Below are 15425 nucleotides of genomic sequence, written 5' to 3'. Positions count from 1 at the left end.
TTTCATTTCATTACAGTCCCAACGGTGTGATTTGTTTGATCGTAGCTAGCTACATAGCTAGCTACATAGCCGTCTTTGTTTCAAAGATAATTGTGTAGTCTAGAGCGATTTTCTAGGTTAGCTAGCCAGCTATTGTCGTTCTCCTAACGCAACGTAACGTAACCAACACTGCTAGCTAGCCAGCTAGCTCCCGATAAGCAGCATTGTAGAAACTTCACACTCAACGGTACGACTTGAGTAGGGTAGTGTCAACAACGCAGCTAGCCTACCCCAGCAGTACTCTATCATTTTAATCATTTTAGTCAATTAGATTCTTGCTACGTAAGCAACTTTCTGAACATTCGAGACGTGTAGTCCACTTGTCATTCCAATCTCCTCTGCATTAGCGTAGCCTCTTCTCTAGCCTGTCAACTATGTGTCTGTCTATCCCTGGCACAGACCATACAAACGCTCCACACCGCATGGCCGCAGCCACCCTAATCTGGTGGTCCCAGCGCGCCGACCCACGTGGAGTTCCAGGTCTCCGGTAGCCTCTGGAACTGCCGATCTGCGGCCAACAAGGCAGAGTTCATCTCAGCCTATGCCTCCCTCCAGTCCCTCGACTTCTTGGCTCTGACGGAAACATGGATCACCACAGACAACACCGCTACTCCTACTGCTCTCTCTTCGTCCGCCCACGTGCTCTCGCACACCCGAGAGCTTCTGGTCAGCGGGGTGGTGGCACCCGGGATCCTCATCTCTCCCAAGTGGTCATTCTCTCTTTCTCCCCTTACCCATCTGTCTATCGCCTCCTTTGAATTCCATGCTGTCACAGTTACCAGCCCTTTCAAGCTTAACATCCTTATCATTTATCGCCCTCCAGGTTCCCTCGGAGAGTTCATCAATGAGCTTGATGCCTTGATAAGCTCCTTTCCTGAGGACGGCTCACCTCTCACAGTTCTGGGCGACTTTAACCTCCCCGTCTACCTTTGACTCATTCCTCTCTGCCTCCTTCTTTCCACTCCTCTCCTCTTTTGACCTCACCCTCTCACCTTCCCCCCTACTCACAAGGCAGGCAATACGCTCGACCTCATCTTTACTAGATGCTGTTCTCCACTAACCTCATTGCAACTCCCTCCAAGTCTCCGACCACTACCTTGTATCCTTTTCCCTCTCGCTCTCATCCAACACTTCCCACACTGCCCCTACTCGGATGGTATCGCGCCGTCCCAACCTTCGCTCTCTCCCCCCTACTCTCTCCTCTTCCATCCTATCATCTCTTCCCTCTGCTCAAACCTTCTCCAACCTATCTCCTGATTCTGCCTCCTCAACCCTCCTCTCCTCCTTTCTGCATCCTTTGACTCTCTATGTCCCCTATCCTCCAGGCCGGCTCGGTCCTCCCCTCCCGCTCCGTGGCTCGACGACTCATTGCGAGCTCACAGAACAGGGCTCCGGGCAGCCGAGCGGAAATGGAGGAAAACTCGCCTCCCTGCGGACCTGGCATCCTTTCACTCCCTCCTCTCTACATTTTCCTCCTCTGTCTCTGCTGCTAAAGCCACTTTCTACCACTCTAAATTCCAAGCATCTGCCTCTAACCCTAGGAAGCTCTTTGCCACCTTCTCCTCCCTCTTGAATCCTCCTCCCCCTCCCCCTCCTCCCTCTCTGCAGATGACTTCGTCAACCATTTTGAAAAGAAGGTCGACGACATCCGATCCTCGTTTGCTAAGTCAAACGACACCGCTGGTTCTGCTCACACTGCCCTACCCTGTGCTCTGACCTCTTTCTCCCCTCTCTCTCCAGATGACATCTCGCGTCTTGTGATGGCCGGCCCAACAACCTGCCCGCTTGACCCTATCCCCTCCTCTCTTCTCCAGACCATCTCCGGTGACCTTCTCCCTTACCTCACCTCGCTCATCAACTCATCCCTGACCGCTGGCTACGTCCCTCCCGTCTTCAAGAGAGCGAGAGTTGCACCCTTCTGACCTACACTCGATCCCTCCGATGTCAACAACTACAGACCAGTATCCCTTCTTTCTTTCTCTCCAAAACTCTTGAACGTGCCGTCCTTGGCCAGCTCTCCCGCTATCTCTCTCAGAATGACCTTCTTGATCCAAATCAGTCAGGTTTCAAGACTAGTCATTCAACTGAGACTGCTCTTCTCTGTATCACGGAGGCGCTCCGCACTGCTAAAGCTAACTCTCTCTCCTCTGCTCTCATCCTTCTAGACCTATCGGCTGCCTTTACTGTGAACCATCAGATCCTCCTCTCCACCCTCTCCGAGTTGGGCATCTCCGGCGCGGCCCACGCTTGGATTGCGTCCTACCTGACAGGTCGCTCCTACCAGGTGGCGTGGCGAGAATCCGTCTCCTCACCACGTGCTCTCACCACTGGTGTCCCCCAGGCTCTGTTCTAGGCCCTCTCCTATTCTCGCTATACACCAAGTCACTTGGCTCTGTCATAACCTCACATGGTCTCTCCTATCATTGCTATGCAGACGACACACAATTAATCTTCTCCTTTCCCCCTTCTGACGACCAGGTGGCGAATCGCATCTCTGCATGTCTGGCAGACATATCAGTGTGGATGACGGATCATCACCTCAAGCTGAACCTCGGCAAGACGGAGCTGCTCTTCCTCCCGGGAAAGGACTGCCCGTTCCATGATCTCGCCATCACGGTTGACAACTCCATTGTGTCCTCGTCCCAGAGCGCTAAGAACCTTGGCGTGATCCTGGACAACACCCTGTCGTTCTCAAATAACATCAAGGCGGTGGCCCGTTCCTGTAGGTTCATGCTCTACAACATCCGCAGAGTCGACCCTGCCTCACACAGGAAGCGGCGCAGGTCCTAATCCAGGCACTTGTCATCTCCCGTCTGGATTACTGCAACTCGCTGTTGGCTGGGCTCCCTGCCTGTGCCATTAAACCCCTACAACTCATCCAGAACGCCGCAGCCCGTCTGGTGTTCAACCTTCCCAAGTTCTCTCACGTCACCCCGCTCCTCCGCTCTCTCCACTGGCTTCCAGTTGAAGCTCGCATCCGCTACAAGACCATGGTGCTTGCCTACGGAGCTGTGAGGGGAACGGCACCTCACTACCTCCAGGCTCTGATCAGGCCCTACACCCAAACAAGGGCACTGCGTTCATCCACCTCTGGCCTGCTCGCCTCCCTACCACTGAGGAAGTACAGTTCCCGCTCAGCCCAGTCAAAACTGTTCGCTGCTCTGGCCCCCAATGGTGGAACAAACTCCCTCACGACGCCAGGACAGCGGAGTCAATCACCACCTTCCGGAGACACCTGAAACCCCACCTCTTTAAGGAATACCTAGGATAGGATAAAGTAATCCTTCTCCCCCTCCCCCCTTAAAAGACCTAGATGCACTATTGTAAAGTGGCTGTTCCACTGGATGTCATAAGGTGAAAGCACCAATTTGTAAGTCGCTCTGGATAAGAGCGTCTGCTAAATGACTTAAATGTAAATGTGGTGTAGGTGTCCTGGAGAGCAGGTAGTTTGCCCCCGGTGACGTGTTGTGCGGACCTCACTACCCTCTGGAGAGCCTTACGGTTATGGGCGGAGCAGTTGCCGTACCAGGCAGTGATACAGCCTGACAGGATCTCGTGAGTCCCGACACGTTCATTAGAGATCTTGCTTGTTTGTAGGTGACCAAATATTTATTTTCCACCATAATTTGCAAATAAATTAATTAAAAATCCTACAATGTGATTTTCTGGATTTTTTTTTCCTTCTCATTTTGTCTGTCATAGTTGAAGTGTACCTATGATGAAAATTTCTCGCCTCTCATCTTTTTAATTGGGAGAACTTGCACAATTGGTGGCTGACTAAATACTTTTTTTGCCCCACTGTAACTACCTAAATTTTGCCGGACCCCAGGAAGAGTTGGCAGTAGCTAATGGGGACCCATAATAAATACAAATACAGCCGTGTTCTTAATAAATAAATAAATAATGTATTAAAAATACAAAACAGAAATACCTTATTTACACAAGTATTTGCTATGAGACTTGAAATGTAGCTGTTTCCATTGATTGTCCTTGATGTTTCTTCAACTTGATTGGACTCCACCTGTGGTAAATGAAATTGATTGGACATGATTTGGAAAGGCACACACCTGTCTATATAAAGTCCCACAGTTGACAGTGCATGTCAGAGCAAAAACCAAGCCATCTGGTAGAATGAATTGTCCTTAGAGCTAAGAGACTGGATTGTGTCAAGTCACAGATCTGGGAAGGGTACCAAAACATTTCTGCATTATTGAAGGTCCCCAAGAACACAGTGGCCTCCATTCTTAAATTAATGAAGTTTGGAACCACAAAGACTCTTCCTAGAGCTGGCCGCCCTGCCAAACTGAGCAATCAGGGGTGACCAAGAACCAGATGTTCACTCTGACAGAGCTATAGAGTTCCCAGAAGGACAACTATCTCTGCAGCACTCCACCAATCAGGCCTTTATGGTAGAGTGGCCAAATGGAAGCCACTCCTCAGTATAAGGTACATGACAGCCCGCTTGGAGTTTGGCACCGAAAGGAATCTGACCATGAAAAACAAGATTGAACTTTTTGGACTGAATGAGGGAACTTCACGTCTGGAGGAAACCTAAGATGTTTTTATTTTTACAGGGACTGCACATTAATCAACATTTCAGTAAAAGTGCCGGTTTTAGCCAGCAGGCAAAGTTTCAACCACAGTCCCTGGGCAGGTTATTAAAAACAATTACAATAACAATACAGACAATCAGTGAGCACATGCAGAGCAACATAGGACACGCAAAACATAGCATTCAGACAGAGCAACATAGCTCAAAAACCATAAAAGCAACAGTTTTTCCATACCTCCACAAGCTACAACAGGGACTGTGTGACTAGTCAGGATCAATGGAAAGGTTCACCTTCCAATAGGACAACGACCTAAAGCACACAGCCAAAACAACGCAGGTTTGGCTTTGGGACAAGCCTCTGATGTTCTTAAGTGGCCGGATTTGAACCCGATCGAACACCTCTGGAGAGACATGAAAATAGCTGTGCAGCAACACTCCCCATCCAACCTGACAGAGCTTGAGAGGATCTGCAGAGAAGAATGGGAGAAACTCCACAAATACAGTTGTGCCAAGCTTGTAGCATCATTCCCAAGAAGACTCTGCTGTAATCACTGCCAAAGGTACTTCAACAAAGTACTGAGTAAAGGGTCTGCATACTTATGAAAATGTGATATTGGCTAATAATTATTGAGATATCTGAGAGAGCAATGTGAATGAAAGGTGCTTCGGACCACAGCTATTGGCAGCCCGGAGAAGGGAATTCTAACTGACCACATGGCATGGCTTTTCTTTAGCGGGTATTACGGCCACACAAGGGGGCCGTCGATACTGCCGGTGAATTCTAGGCCTGCCACACACTATTGCTCCGATTTTTATATACATTTAGTATTTGTATTAATAATGTTAATGTGCCTCCATCAGTAACTGTTTTATTGGGAGGCAAATTCAGAAATTGCTGGGGGACTTAGACGCAGAAATCTGACTTAAGGGAAGTTAGGATTTGCTCCAATTATAACTGTATACGTCTCTCTTTGTCTGTCCACAGGTACCAGTAATGGGTCAGTTCTGGTCTATAACCTCACCAGTGGTCTTCTGCACAAGGACCTGAGTGTCCACTCCTGTGAAGTCAAGTGAGTAACATCACCCACTTCCCTAGTGTGGTGTCTCAAATCAAGGACTTCCACTCATCATTGTCCACTCATGGCTCTGCCCAAGACACCCACTGAGCCATTTGTTATCACCTACTTACAACTCACTTTCATCACAAAAGCCACCACTCATTTAGCCGTGAATTGCGTCTCCTCCCAACTACTTCAGTGCAGATTTAATAACACATTACACAAAGGAATAACCTCAACCAAGACTGGTGACATCCAGTGGAAGCGGTAGGAACTGCAAGCAAGTCCCTTAGAAATCTGGATTCCCAATAAAATCTCATTGAAAACAGGGTGACTTCAAAAAAAAAAAAATCTCAATGGTTTGTCCTCGGGGTTTTCGCCTGCTACATAAGTTCTGTTATTCTCACAGACATGTTTCAAACAGTTTTAGAAACTTCAGTTTGTTTTCTATCCAAATCTGCTAATAATATGCATATCTTATATTCCAGGGATGAGTAGCAGGCAGTTGAAATTGGGCATGCTTTTCATCCAAAATTCCAAATTCTGCCCCCTATCCTAGAGAAGTTAATAGAAAATGACTGAAGTAAAATACTTCTTGAGTAAAAGTCTGAAAGGTTTTGGTTTTTAGCCAGGGGCACACCAACACTCAGACATAATTTACATACAAAGCATTTGTGTTTAGTGAGTGTCCCAGAACAAATGCAGTAGGGATGACCAGCGATGCTCTTTTGAGAAGTGTGTGAATTGGACAATTTTCCTGCCAAAATGTAATGAGTACTTTTGAGTGTCAGGGAAATGTAGTAAAGTAAAAGTAGGCCAAAATATAAATAGTGAAGTAATGTACAGATACTACTTAAGTAGTACTTTACACCACTGCCTAAATGCCTGCACACCAGTACAATAGCATATTTGATATACTGTTACACACACATGCACTTAACTTATGTATGGAATACTATGTGATAAGGCCATGCAACCTGAGTGAGGTGCCCGCTGGGTTCTGAGAATATGAAAATATACTTATTCATGTCACTGATGGAGTGCTAAGGTTTAGAGGGTCTACACCAGATGTTTAGGGTTATAGGAGGAAGGTATATAGTGGGTGCAACTAAACGTGGAATGTGTTGAGTGCAGGGAAGCAATTGACATGTGGCAGGCATTGATAAGGGGAGACAGGTGGTGATCTTAGAAACTAACAATGCCACTGAGGGAGAGAGGGTAATATATAACATTGTGATGGAGCTTGTGCATGGTCCGCCAGGCACAATAACAGAGCACAAACTTGTTATCTTTTTGGCCACTGCAGTTATCACAATTCAGGTCCACAGGTGTTTCCCCAACTCTGTAGTTGGTGAAGAAATGGTGCATGTAGTTGATGACTGCGCTGCTGCCTTTGCTGGATGACGTGCCTTCATCAATCAAGTAGTTGACTTGTGGTATTCCTTCACAGCAGACGCCAAACAAGCCACACTTGCGAGGAGTTAAAAAGCAGATGGGACCTGGCTGCATAGGTTCAGAACCTGCACCTGCAAACAACAAAATTATATTAAGATAAATTACAATTAATTCTCACCCCTGTCAATCTGTCTTTACACAGCTCACTGAAAGGTATTTGCCTGCCTCCCATAAATATATTGTTTTTTGTATATATCTATACATCCATCTATGTCCTTAATCAGTATAAAGGAGCAAATGTGGCTTACTTGTTGAGCAAAATCCAAGCTTGCTCGTTCAGTAGGGCCCCCCAGAGACAACTGCAGTCTTCACAGGTGGTCTTGCAGTCAGCAACCATCTGGTAGACCGACCGGTCACTCTGAACAAGCAGGAGATGCTGCTCTTGCTTCTTCATCTTGGCTTACTGATATAGAATTTTGTTTTCAATTTAAATATATTTCAATTATTCTAATTTGTCTGCAACCGAGTGTGTAAAGTTCTGGTTTAAATGAAACCGACACAAATCCCAGCTCACAATTGGTCAATTCCAAGTTTATTCGCGAGAGCTCTCCCGTGCATATACAAAGATGTTCCTTTTATAACATTCTCTTAACCTACGCAGATACATACACGCTATCATTAGGAGAGCTATCCTATCTACTTCTCTACAATTCTCACCACAGTTGATCACTACCCAACTGATAAGATAAGGGAAACCTGGAGGGGTACTCCTTGTCCTATCTTATCTCCCCAGAGTTAGAGCCGGTTCGGTTCAAACATAGGTTAAGGATTCACTTTGTTTTCTTTCGGCACACACATACATTCCTCTCTTCCCCAGTCCAACCTATTTGGACATATGTTTATCAGCTTTAATTACTCCTTCTCTATGGTACATAAGCTTTAATCCCTGATGGTTAATTTTCTGCGTAGAATTATTTAATAATTTATCTTCAACCTTTTATACATGATTTCAACACTTACTTAACAGCTTCTGGCAGATTGGCAGATCTGAAGACCTGATAGTTGTTCCTCTGGCACTGCCAGCACAGGTCTGTCCTGGGCTTAGTGCTTGAGAAGTGGGGCAGCAAATTTCTCCACAGATTCCTGAAGGAAGACAGCCCGATGACACGTACCTCTGAAAAATACAGAAATAATGTGAGATCAATAAAAGTAGTGCCAATCATGTTGGAGGTCAATTAACCTTTCTAGGGCAGCTGAACCCCTCGACAACATTGCGCTGGAAAGGCAGCGTGCGAAATAATAAAATATTTTAGAAATATGTAACTTTCACACATTAACATAAATCATCAATAAGGTTTCAACCAGAGAATTTCATTGTCTGAAGAAGAGCATTGGAACGAGAGCAAACTCTGTCGGGAGCGCGCGTTATGAGACCGAGTCTCTCTGCCAGACCACTCACTCAAAGAGCTATTATGAGCCCCTCCTTAATAGTAGAATCCTCAAACCAGTTTCTAAAGATGGTGACATCTATGGAAGCCCTAGGAAGTGCATCCTCATTCATATCTCGCTGGGATTTCAATAGGCACTGTTTTGAAAATCAATTTCTCACTTCCTTTTTGGATTTCTTCTCCGGTTTTTGCCTGCCATATGAGTTCTGTTATACTCACAGACATCATTCAAACAGTTTTAGAAACTTCAGTGTTTTCTATCCAAAACTACTAATAATATGCATATATTAGCATCTGGGACAGAGTAGGAGGCAGTTCAGTCTGGGCACGCTATTCATCCAAAAGTGAAAATGCTGCCCCCTATCCCAAAAAGGTTAAACAATCAAAATGTGTTTATGTTTTAGATACCAAGTGTTGTCATCGATACCTTGTAGAGACGCCACACTGCTGCTTTTGTCACATAGGATAGCAGCCGTTTTCCACCAAAGTGTTTGTGTCCTGGGTGGATTCCTGGTAATACTATTGCATTATCCTCAGTATAATTGTTGAAATTCACCACTCGCTGCAAGTCCTCATGCTTCAGATGTAACCTGTGCTTGCTTGGGCCAGCTCTCTTTTTGATGCTCTCATTAGGCCATTCTCCTTGTATGATTGGTGGAGGAGAGTCAGGCGTATTCAACAGATGCTGAAAGACAAATTCCAGATACAAATATTTGAGCATTAATATACATTAGATATGAAATGGCATTCTGAGAACATCACTACACACAGTTCATACATGTAATGTTAGCTAGCTAGCCAGCCATATAATGTTAGCTGGCTAGCTAACAGCAAGCTTTAACTAGCAATACAAACCGATTGTCATAGCTAGCTAAAATTAACAAATAGGTTCAATGTTAGCTAGCTAACATTAGGCTATAACTAGCAATGCGAAATTACATTCTGAGAAAACATCACTAGCATTACACACACTTCATACATGTAAGTTAATGTTAGCTTGCAAACCAGCCATCTAACCTCCGCTAACGTTAGCTACCTAACTGCAAGCTTTAACTTGGGGACTTTTGTTTAGACATGTAACGCTCTCTAAAAATGCTAGCTCTCTAAAAAATTTACTAAAATCACAAACCATAGAGTAACGTTACTAGCAATACAAACCGATTGTCATAGCTTGCTAAAGTTAACCAAATAGGTTCAATGTTAGCTAACAAGCCAGTCATCACACTCCAGCTGACAAAATTATAAATGTATAATATCTGAAACTGTAGCTAGATTCTTTCCTGTGTACATGGATGAAAGCTTCAAGGCAGACTGCAACCCCTTTTATAACATTTTTAGAGTCAGCATGGCATGATCGTCCTCCAGAAAGAAGTCCATTACAACGTTTTCCCACTGACCTTTGTCGATAGCGCCTGATAAGTTCAGGGCAGCAATGTTTTTGAGAGCAAGTAACCTCATATTTGCAGTTCTCCATGGCTAACGTTATATATTTAGAGAGAACTGCAGTAGGAAGGATTATCTACACATAACGAGAAGCTCATTTTATAGACACAAGATGCAACACCGCAGAACAACCCAAACTCTCGGCATGTCCAGCCCACTCATTATCTCAGCCAATCATGGCTAGCGTGAAGGTTGCTGACTTTTTCTGTGGCTAAACCAACTAGGCTCGTAATTGAACAATTGTAGTCCTATTTACAGATGGCATACAACTTTGTTATTAAGACACATGAAAGTTCACGTTTGAGAAGGCATTTCTGCCCAAAAAATGCATTTTAATAAAAACACGTTTCACTTTCAAATGGCTCTCCTGTGAAGTCGTAACTTGTGATATACGCCTAGTTTCCTGAACCAGGTCAATTATGCTATAGCAAAAATAATAATTTGGTTGTGTTTATGAAGGCCTTGGGTAACATTAGAATACGATTTGTATCTTATTTTAAATAAATATGTAAAAACAATCAATTTTATCAGAGGAGTGCCTTTGTTACCACAATGAATCAGAAAGCATATGTGATGGAACATGGTAACAGCTTTCTTTTATAACGACAAATAAAAAATACTCCATCCACCTAGTACGGTCAAAAGACACGCAGGCAAATGATAACAGTGAAGAGGCGACTTCGGAATGCTGGCCTTCTTGGCAGAGTTGTAAAGAAAAAGCCCTATCTCAGACTGGCCAATAAAAGATTAAGATGGGCAAAATAACACAGACACTGGACAGAGGAACTCTGCCTAGAGGTCCAGGATCCCGGAGTCGCCTCTTCACTGTTGACGTTGAAACTGGTGTTTTGCGAGTACTATTTAATGAAGCTGCCAGTTGAGGACTTGTGAGGTGTCTGTTTCTCAAACTAGACACACTAATGTACTTGTCCTCTTCCTCAGTTGAGCACCGGGGCCTCCCACTCCTCTTTCTATTCTGGTTAGACCCATTTTGTGCTGTTCTGTGAAGCGAGTAACACAGCGTTGTACGAGATCTTCAGTTTCTTGGCAATTTCTCTCATGGAATCTCAGAACAATAATAGACTGACGAGTTTCAGAAGAAAGTTATTTGTTTCTGGCCATTTTGAGCCTGTAATTGAACCCACAGATGCAGATGCTGCTCCAGATACTCAACTAGTCTAATGAAGGCCAGTTGTATTGCTTCTTTAATCAGGACAACAGTTTTCAGCTGTGCTAACATAATTAAAAAAGTGTTTTCTAATGATCAATTAGCCTTTTAAAATGATAAACTTGGATTAGCTAACACAGCGTTCCATTGGAACACATGAGTGATGGTTGCTGATATTGGGCCTATGTAGATATTCCAGTAAAAATCAGCCGTTTCCAGCTACAATAGTAATTTACAACATTAACCTCTACACTGTATTTCTGATCAATTTGATATGATTTTTTTTTCTTCAAAAACAAGGACATTTACATGTGACCCCAAACTTTTGAACGGTAGTGTAAGTATTCAGACCCTTTACTCAGTACTTTGTTGAAGCACCTTTGGCAGGTTATAGCCTTGAGTCTTCTTTGGTATGATGCTTGGCACACCTGTATTTGGGGAGCTTCTCCCATTCTTCTCTGCAGATCCTCTCAAGCTCTGTCAGTTTGGATGGGGAGCATCGCTGCACAGCTATTTTCAGAGATGTTAGATCGTGTTCAAGTCTGGGTTCTGGCTGGGCCACTCAAGGACATTCAGAGACCTGACCTGAAGCCACTCCTACATTGTCTTGGCTGTGTGTTTATGATTGTTGTCCTGTTGGAAGTTGAACATTCACCCCAGTCTGATGTCCTGAGCGTTCTGAAGCAGGTTTTCATCAAGGATCTCTCTGTACTTGGTTCACATAATCTTTCCCTCGGTCCTGATTAGTCTCCCGGTCACTGCCGGTGAAAAACATCCCCAAAGCACGATGCTGCCACCACCATGCTTCACAGTAGGGATGGTGCCAGGTTTCCTCCTGATTCCAAGTGGGCTGTCATGTGCCTTTTACTGAGGAGTGGCTTCTGTCTGGCAACTCTACCATAAAGGCTTGGTCTGGTGGAGTGCTGCAGAGATGGTTGTCCCTCTGGAAGGTTCTCTCATCTCCACAGTGGAACTCTGTAGCTTTCCTGACCAAGGCCCTTGTCCCCCGATTGCTCACTTTGGCTGGGTGGCCAGGTCTAGGAAGAGTCTTGTTCGTTCCAAACTTTATCCATTTAAGAATGATAGAGGCCACTGTGTTTTTGAGGACATACAATACTGCAGAAATGTTGGCTGTGTAAGTAAAAAAATGTGTTGGTCACATTTATTCACCTCACTCAAAACGTCATATTTGTTAGGAGGCTAAAACCATGATTTGGTCAAAAAGTACGTCATCCTTATGATTCCTGTAATGAAAGTGTCTGCCTGCCTGCCCCTGTTTCGCTGGGGCCTGCTGCTGTGTCAAGCGAGCCACTGTATTCTATCCTGGAGAGAAAAAAATTGTAACAAATTTGATTGTAGTAACATTTTAAATCCAATTGTGGTGAAAGCACAGCTATCCTGCTGTATTTCGCAAGTCTGAATTTTGAGCTCTCTAGCAACAATTTTTCGCATTAGGCAATTTTTCGCATTAGGCATTGCGAGTGCATAGTCCTCATTGGGGCAGTAGGTTACAACTGCAATGTTTTGGACATTAAATATACTTTTTGATTAGTACATGGCTACTAACAGTGGGTATTGTCCTTAGTTAGTAATCTAGCTGTGTTTTGAGTTTCCACTTACTGAGGTGGTGAGTTATCCCCAAATAAATTAGCCTATGATATTAGAGCACATAAAGTTAGAGGCAATTTCATTTTTATTGAACAAAATGTTTTATCTAGAGCCCTATTTTAACAGTAAAATATAACAACAATAGCATAATTGTCTACCCAAAATGCAATATTTGAATCACAACATATGTATCACTTCTCATCTCAGTTAGCAATGCTCTCTGCCTCCGTGAGTCTTCTCCCTGCTGACAGAGGGCCAGTGGTGAGATGTATAATATGAGAGGTGTGTGTGTGTGTCGTTAGGGTGGAAATCAGGCCAGTTCAGACCTGAAATGGCAAAGGATGGACGTCGGGCTATTTTGCTTCTAATATTAATTTTAGGGTAAAATGTAGAAATGAATCATGTGGCTATTTAGGATCTCATTACAGCATGGTGCTTACTGTAGCTGTTCCCTTTCTGTGCCTGTCAAACCCCTCAAAGGGCTCTCTGCTGGATTGTTGTCTCTTTGATTCCATGGAAAGTTTTAGTGGTGTTGCCAACTATTCTGTAATCGCTATTCTACAGTTGTAGGTACTAAAAAGTCTTCAAAATGTATTCTTTAAAATGTATTTGTTAGCTTAGGGGAATGTCGGAAAAAGGTCTGAGTTTTTATTATTTGAAGCGGGCAAGTGCCCTGTATTCAATGGAATGCTCTATCACCTCCTAGCTTTAGTGCTTGCAAATGTAGTGTTTGTTTTATTTCTATAAAGGTTTGAGTGAAATGTAGATGGAAAACTAACTCATCAGACAAAGGCATGTTAATGTATTTTTTTAACGGGACTTTCAATGTGTGTTCTGCAGAGGCATAGAATGGGTCAGTCTCACCAGCTTCCTCTCCTTTGCCACTTCAACCCCCAACAATGCTGGACTGGTGAGGAATGAGCTACAGCACGTCGACCTTCCCACTGGTGAGTTGCGCACATGGGCACGTATGCACTCACTTGCACACACATCTATACTCTCAAGGTCTACACATGCACGCATGCCATAATGCACACAAACATGCACAATCCTTTCTGTGTTACTCTAAGGCACTTTTTTTTTCTCCCAGGTTTGGCCGCCTACTCCGGCCAAACCTGGATGACGCTGGGCCAGTTGTGCGCCGCCCTATGGGACTCCCAATCACGGCTGGTTATGATTCAGCCTTGATTCGAACCAGGGTGCCTGTAGTGATGCTTCTAGCAATGAGATGCAGTACCTTAGACTGCTGCGCCACTCAATACTTCCCTCCCCATAGCTCTCTATGGATACACGTTCAAGTCTAAACACTCTCCATTACACTGTGAAAACACGGCTGGAGTGTGTCAGGGCTGGCAATGAAATTGTATCGCACACTGCCCCAATGTTTCTCTCCCCTGTTGAAACTTGTCTTAATGACTGGGATCCCTGCAGGGAAATACTGTACATATCAAGTCAAGCTCAGAGAGATGGTGAGGGGTAAGGAGAGGAATAAGGAGAAGAAGAGTTTGTGAGAGGATACAGGGATGACCATAGAGATGGAGAGCTCAGGAGACAGGGAAAATGACAGACACAATTCATTTGGGGTCCGTTCTTGTTTCAGCACCAGCCAAGTCTTTTCCACAGTTCAGCTGAAGGGTGAGCCACTCATTTACGACACCCAGGCTGGATAAATTAAAATTGAACAGGCCAGAGCATTAGGTTTGGTGTTTGGCCCAGCCACATTAGAATTCAAAGGACTTACAAGGTTTTTTCTGCTGACAATACTTGTGGCGCCGGACATCGTGACTGGGAAGAATTTAAATTTACCGGCCATTTGAGAAATTTACCGGACCCATATGCATTGGGTGCATAACCCATTAGAGCGTCCGCCCACGGTGCTCAGAATGAGAGAAATCATGGATTATTGTAATGCATCTTAACAGAACATGTAACTCGTGATGAAGAAGCCAGTAAAACATCATTTTCAAACATTTGCCTTCTGAACACCATTCTAAACAGTGCACCTTATAGCGGTTCTATATGTCACAGAGATGAAAGTCTGTGTTAGCAACTTAGAATGAGGGGGGAGTCTAAAGATGCAAAAACTAGGATTGGCTGCTAATATGACTAGGATTGTGCCTTTGGCTTCTGGACAATACATTTGAAATGAAAACCGATAGAACAGGCGAAAAATGGCATAGAGGTGAGTCCAATAGGGAAGTAAATGGAAATAAATTTGCCAAAATTCTATAATTACTCCTGTCTAAACATGAATAAAATACTTCACCAGAAAGCATGACTTGGCCACAGAGGAATTGAGGATTATTAGCTTCTTTAAAAACAATTGCTGTGGATTGTTTCAAATCACAAGCTCGTAGGCCTATGCCTATTTGGGAACCCCACAATTTGGGCAGCATGCAAAAGACATAGCTGATTATTGAGTTGCAGCTGTCAGTGAAAAGCATGTAAAATATTTTGGGGAGGGGTGTGCGGCGAATATATAGTTGCGTTTCTCTCCAGTAGTAAATGTGCAGTCAATCCCTGTCATTTGGTTACATTCATTTATGTTAATACATGTATTCATTACAGTCATTTTACCGTTCTCATTCTCGGAGTGGAAATGTTGCTTGCAGAGTTCATAACCTGCTACACGTGTGATAAACTAGTTTTAGTTTATTTCATCATCGTCATTTGTTATCATTTTCTTTTGTTTGGAATTTTCCGTGTGAGTAAAA

At 44.1% G+C, this 15425-nt stretch overlaps 1 protein-coding gene across 2 annotated transcripts in view; it reads left to right on the top strand.

Annotated features, from left to right (window-relative positions):
* Positions 1-15425, top strand: part of wdr11 (WD repeat domain 11) — a 150314-nt gene that overhangs the window by 71565 nt on the left and 63324 nt on the right. For both annotated transcript variants that reach the window (XM_065023446.1, XM_065023445.1), the window contains exons 11-12: positions 5577-5661; positions 13552-13658. In XM_065023446.1, coding sequence (XP_064879518.1) covers positions 5577-5661; positions 13552-13658 — 192 coding nt within the window. The remainder of the gene's footprint in view (positions 1-5576; positions 5662-13551; positions 13659-15425) is intronic.

The sequence above is a fragment of the Oncorhynchus nerka genome, linkage group LG10 (genome assembly GCF_034236695.1).
Source record: "Oncorhynchus nerka isolate Pitt River linkage group LG10, Oner_Uvic_2.0, whole genome shotgun sequence".
Classification (NCBI taxonomy): domain Eukaryota; kingdom Metazoa; phylum Chordata; class Actinopteri; order Salmoniformes; family Salmonidae; genus Oncorhynchus; species Oncorhynchus nerka.
Note: the sequence above shows the minus strand (reverse complement) of the source record. Positions and strands in the feature narration are given on the sequence as shown.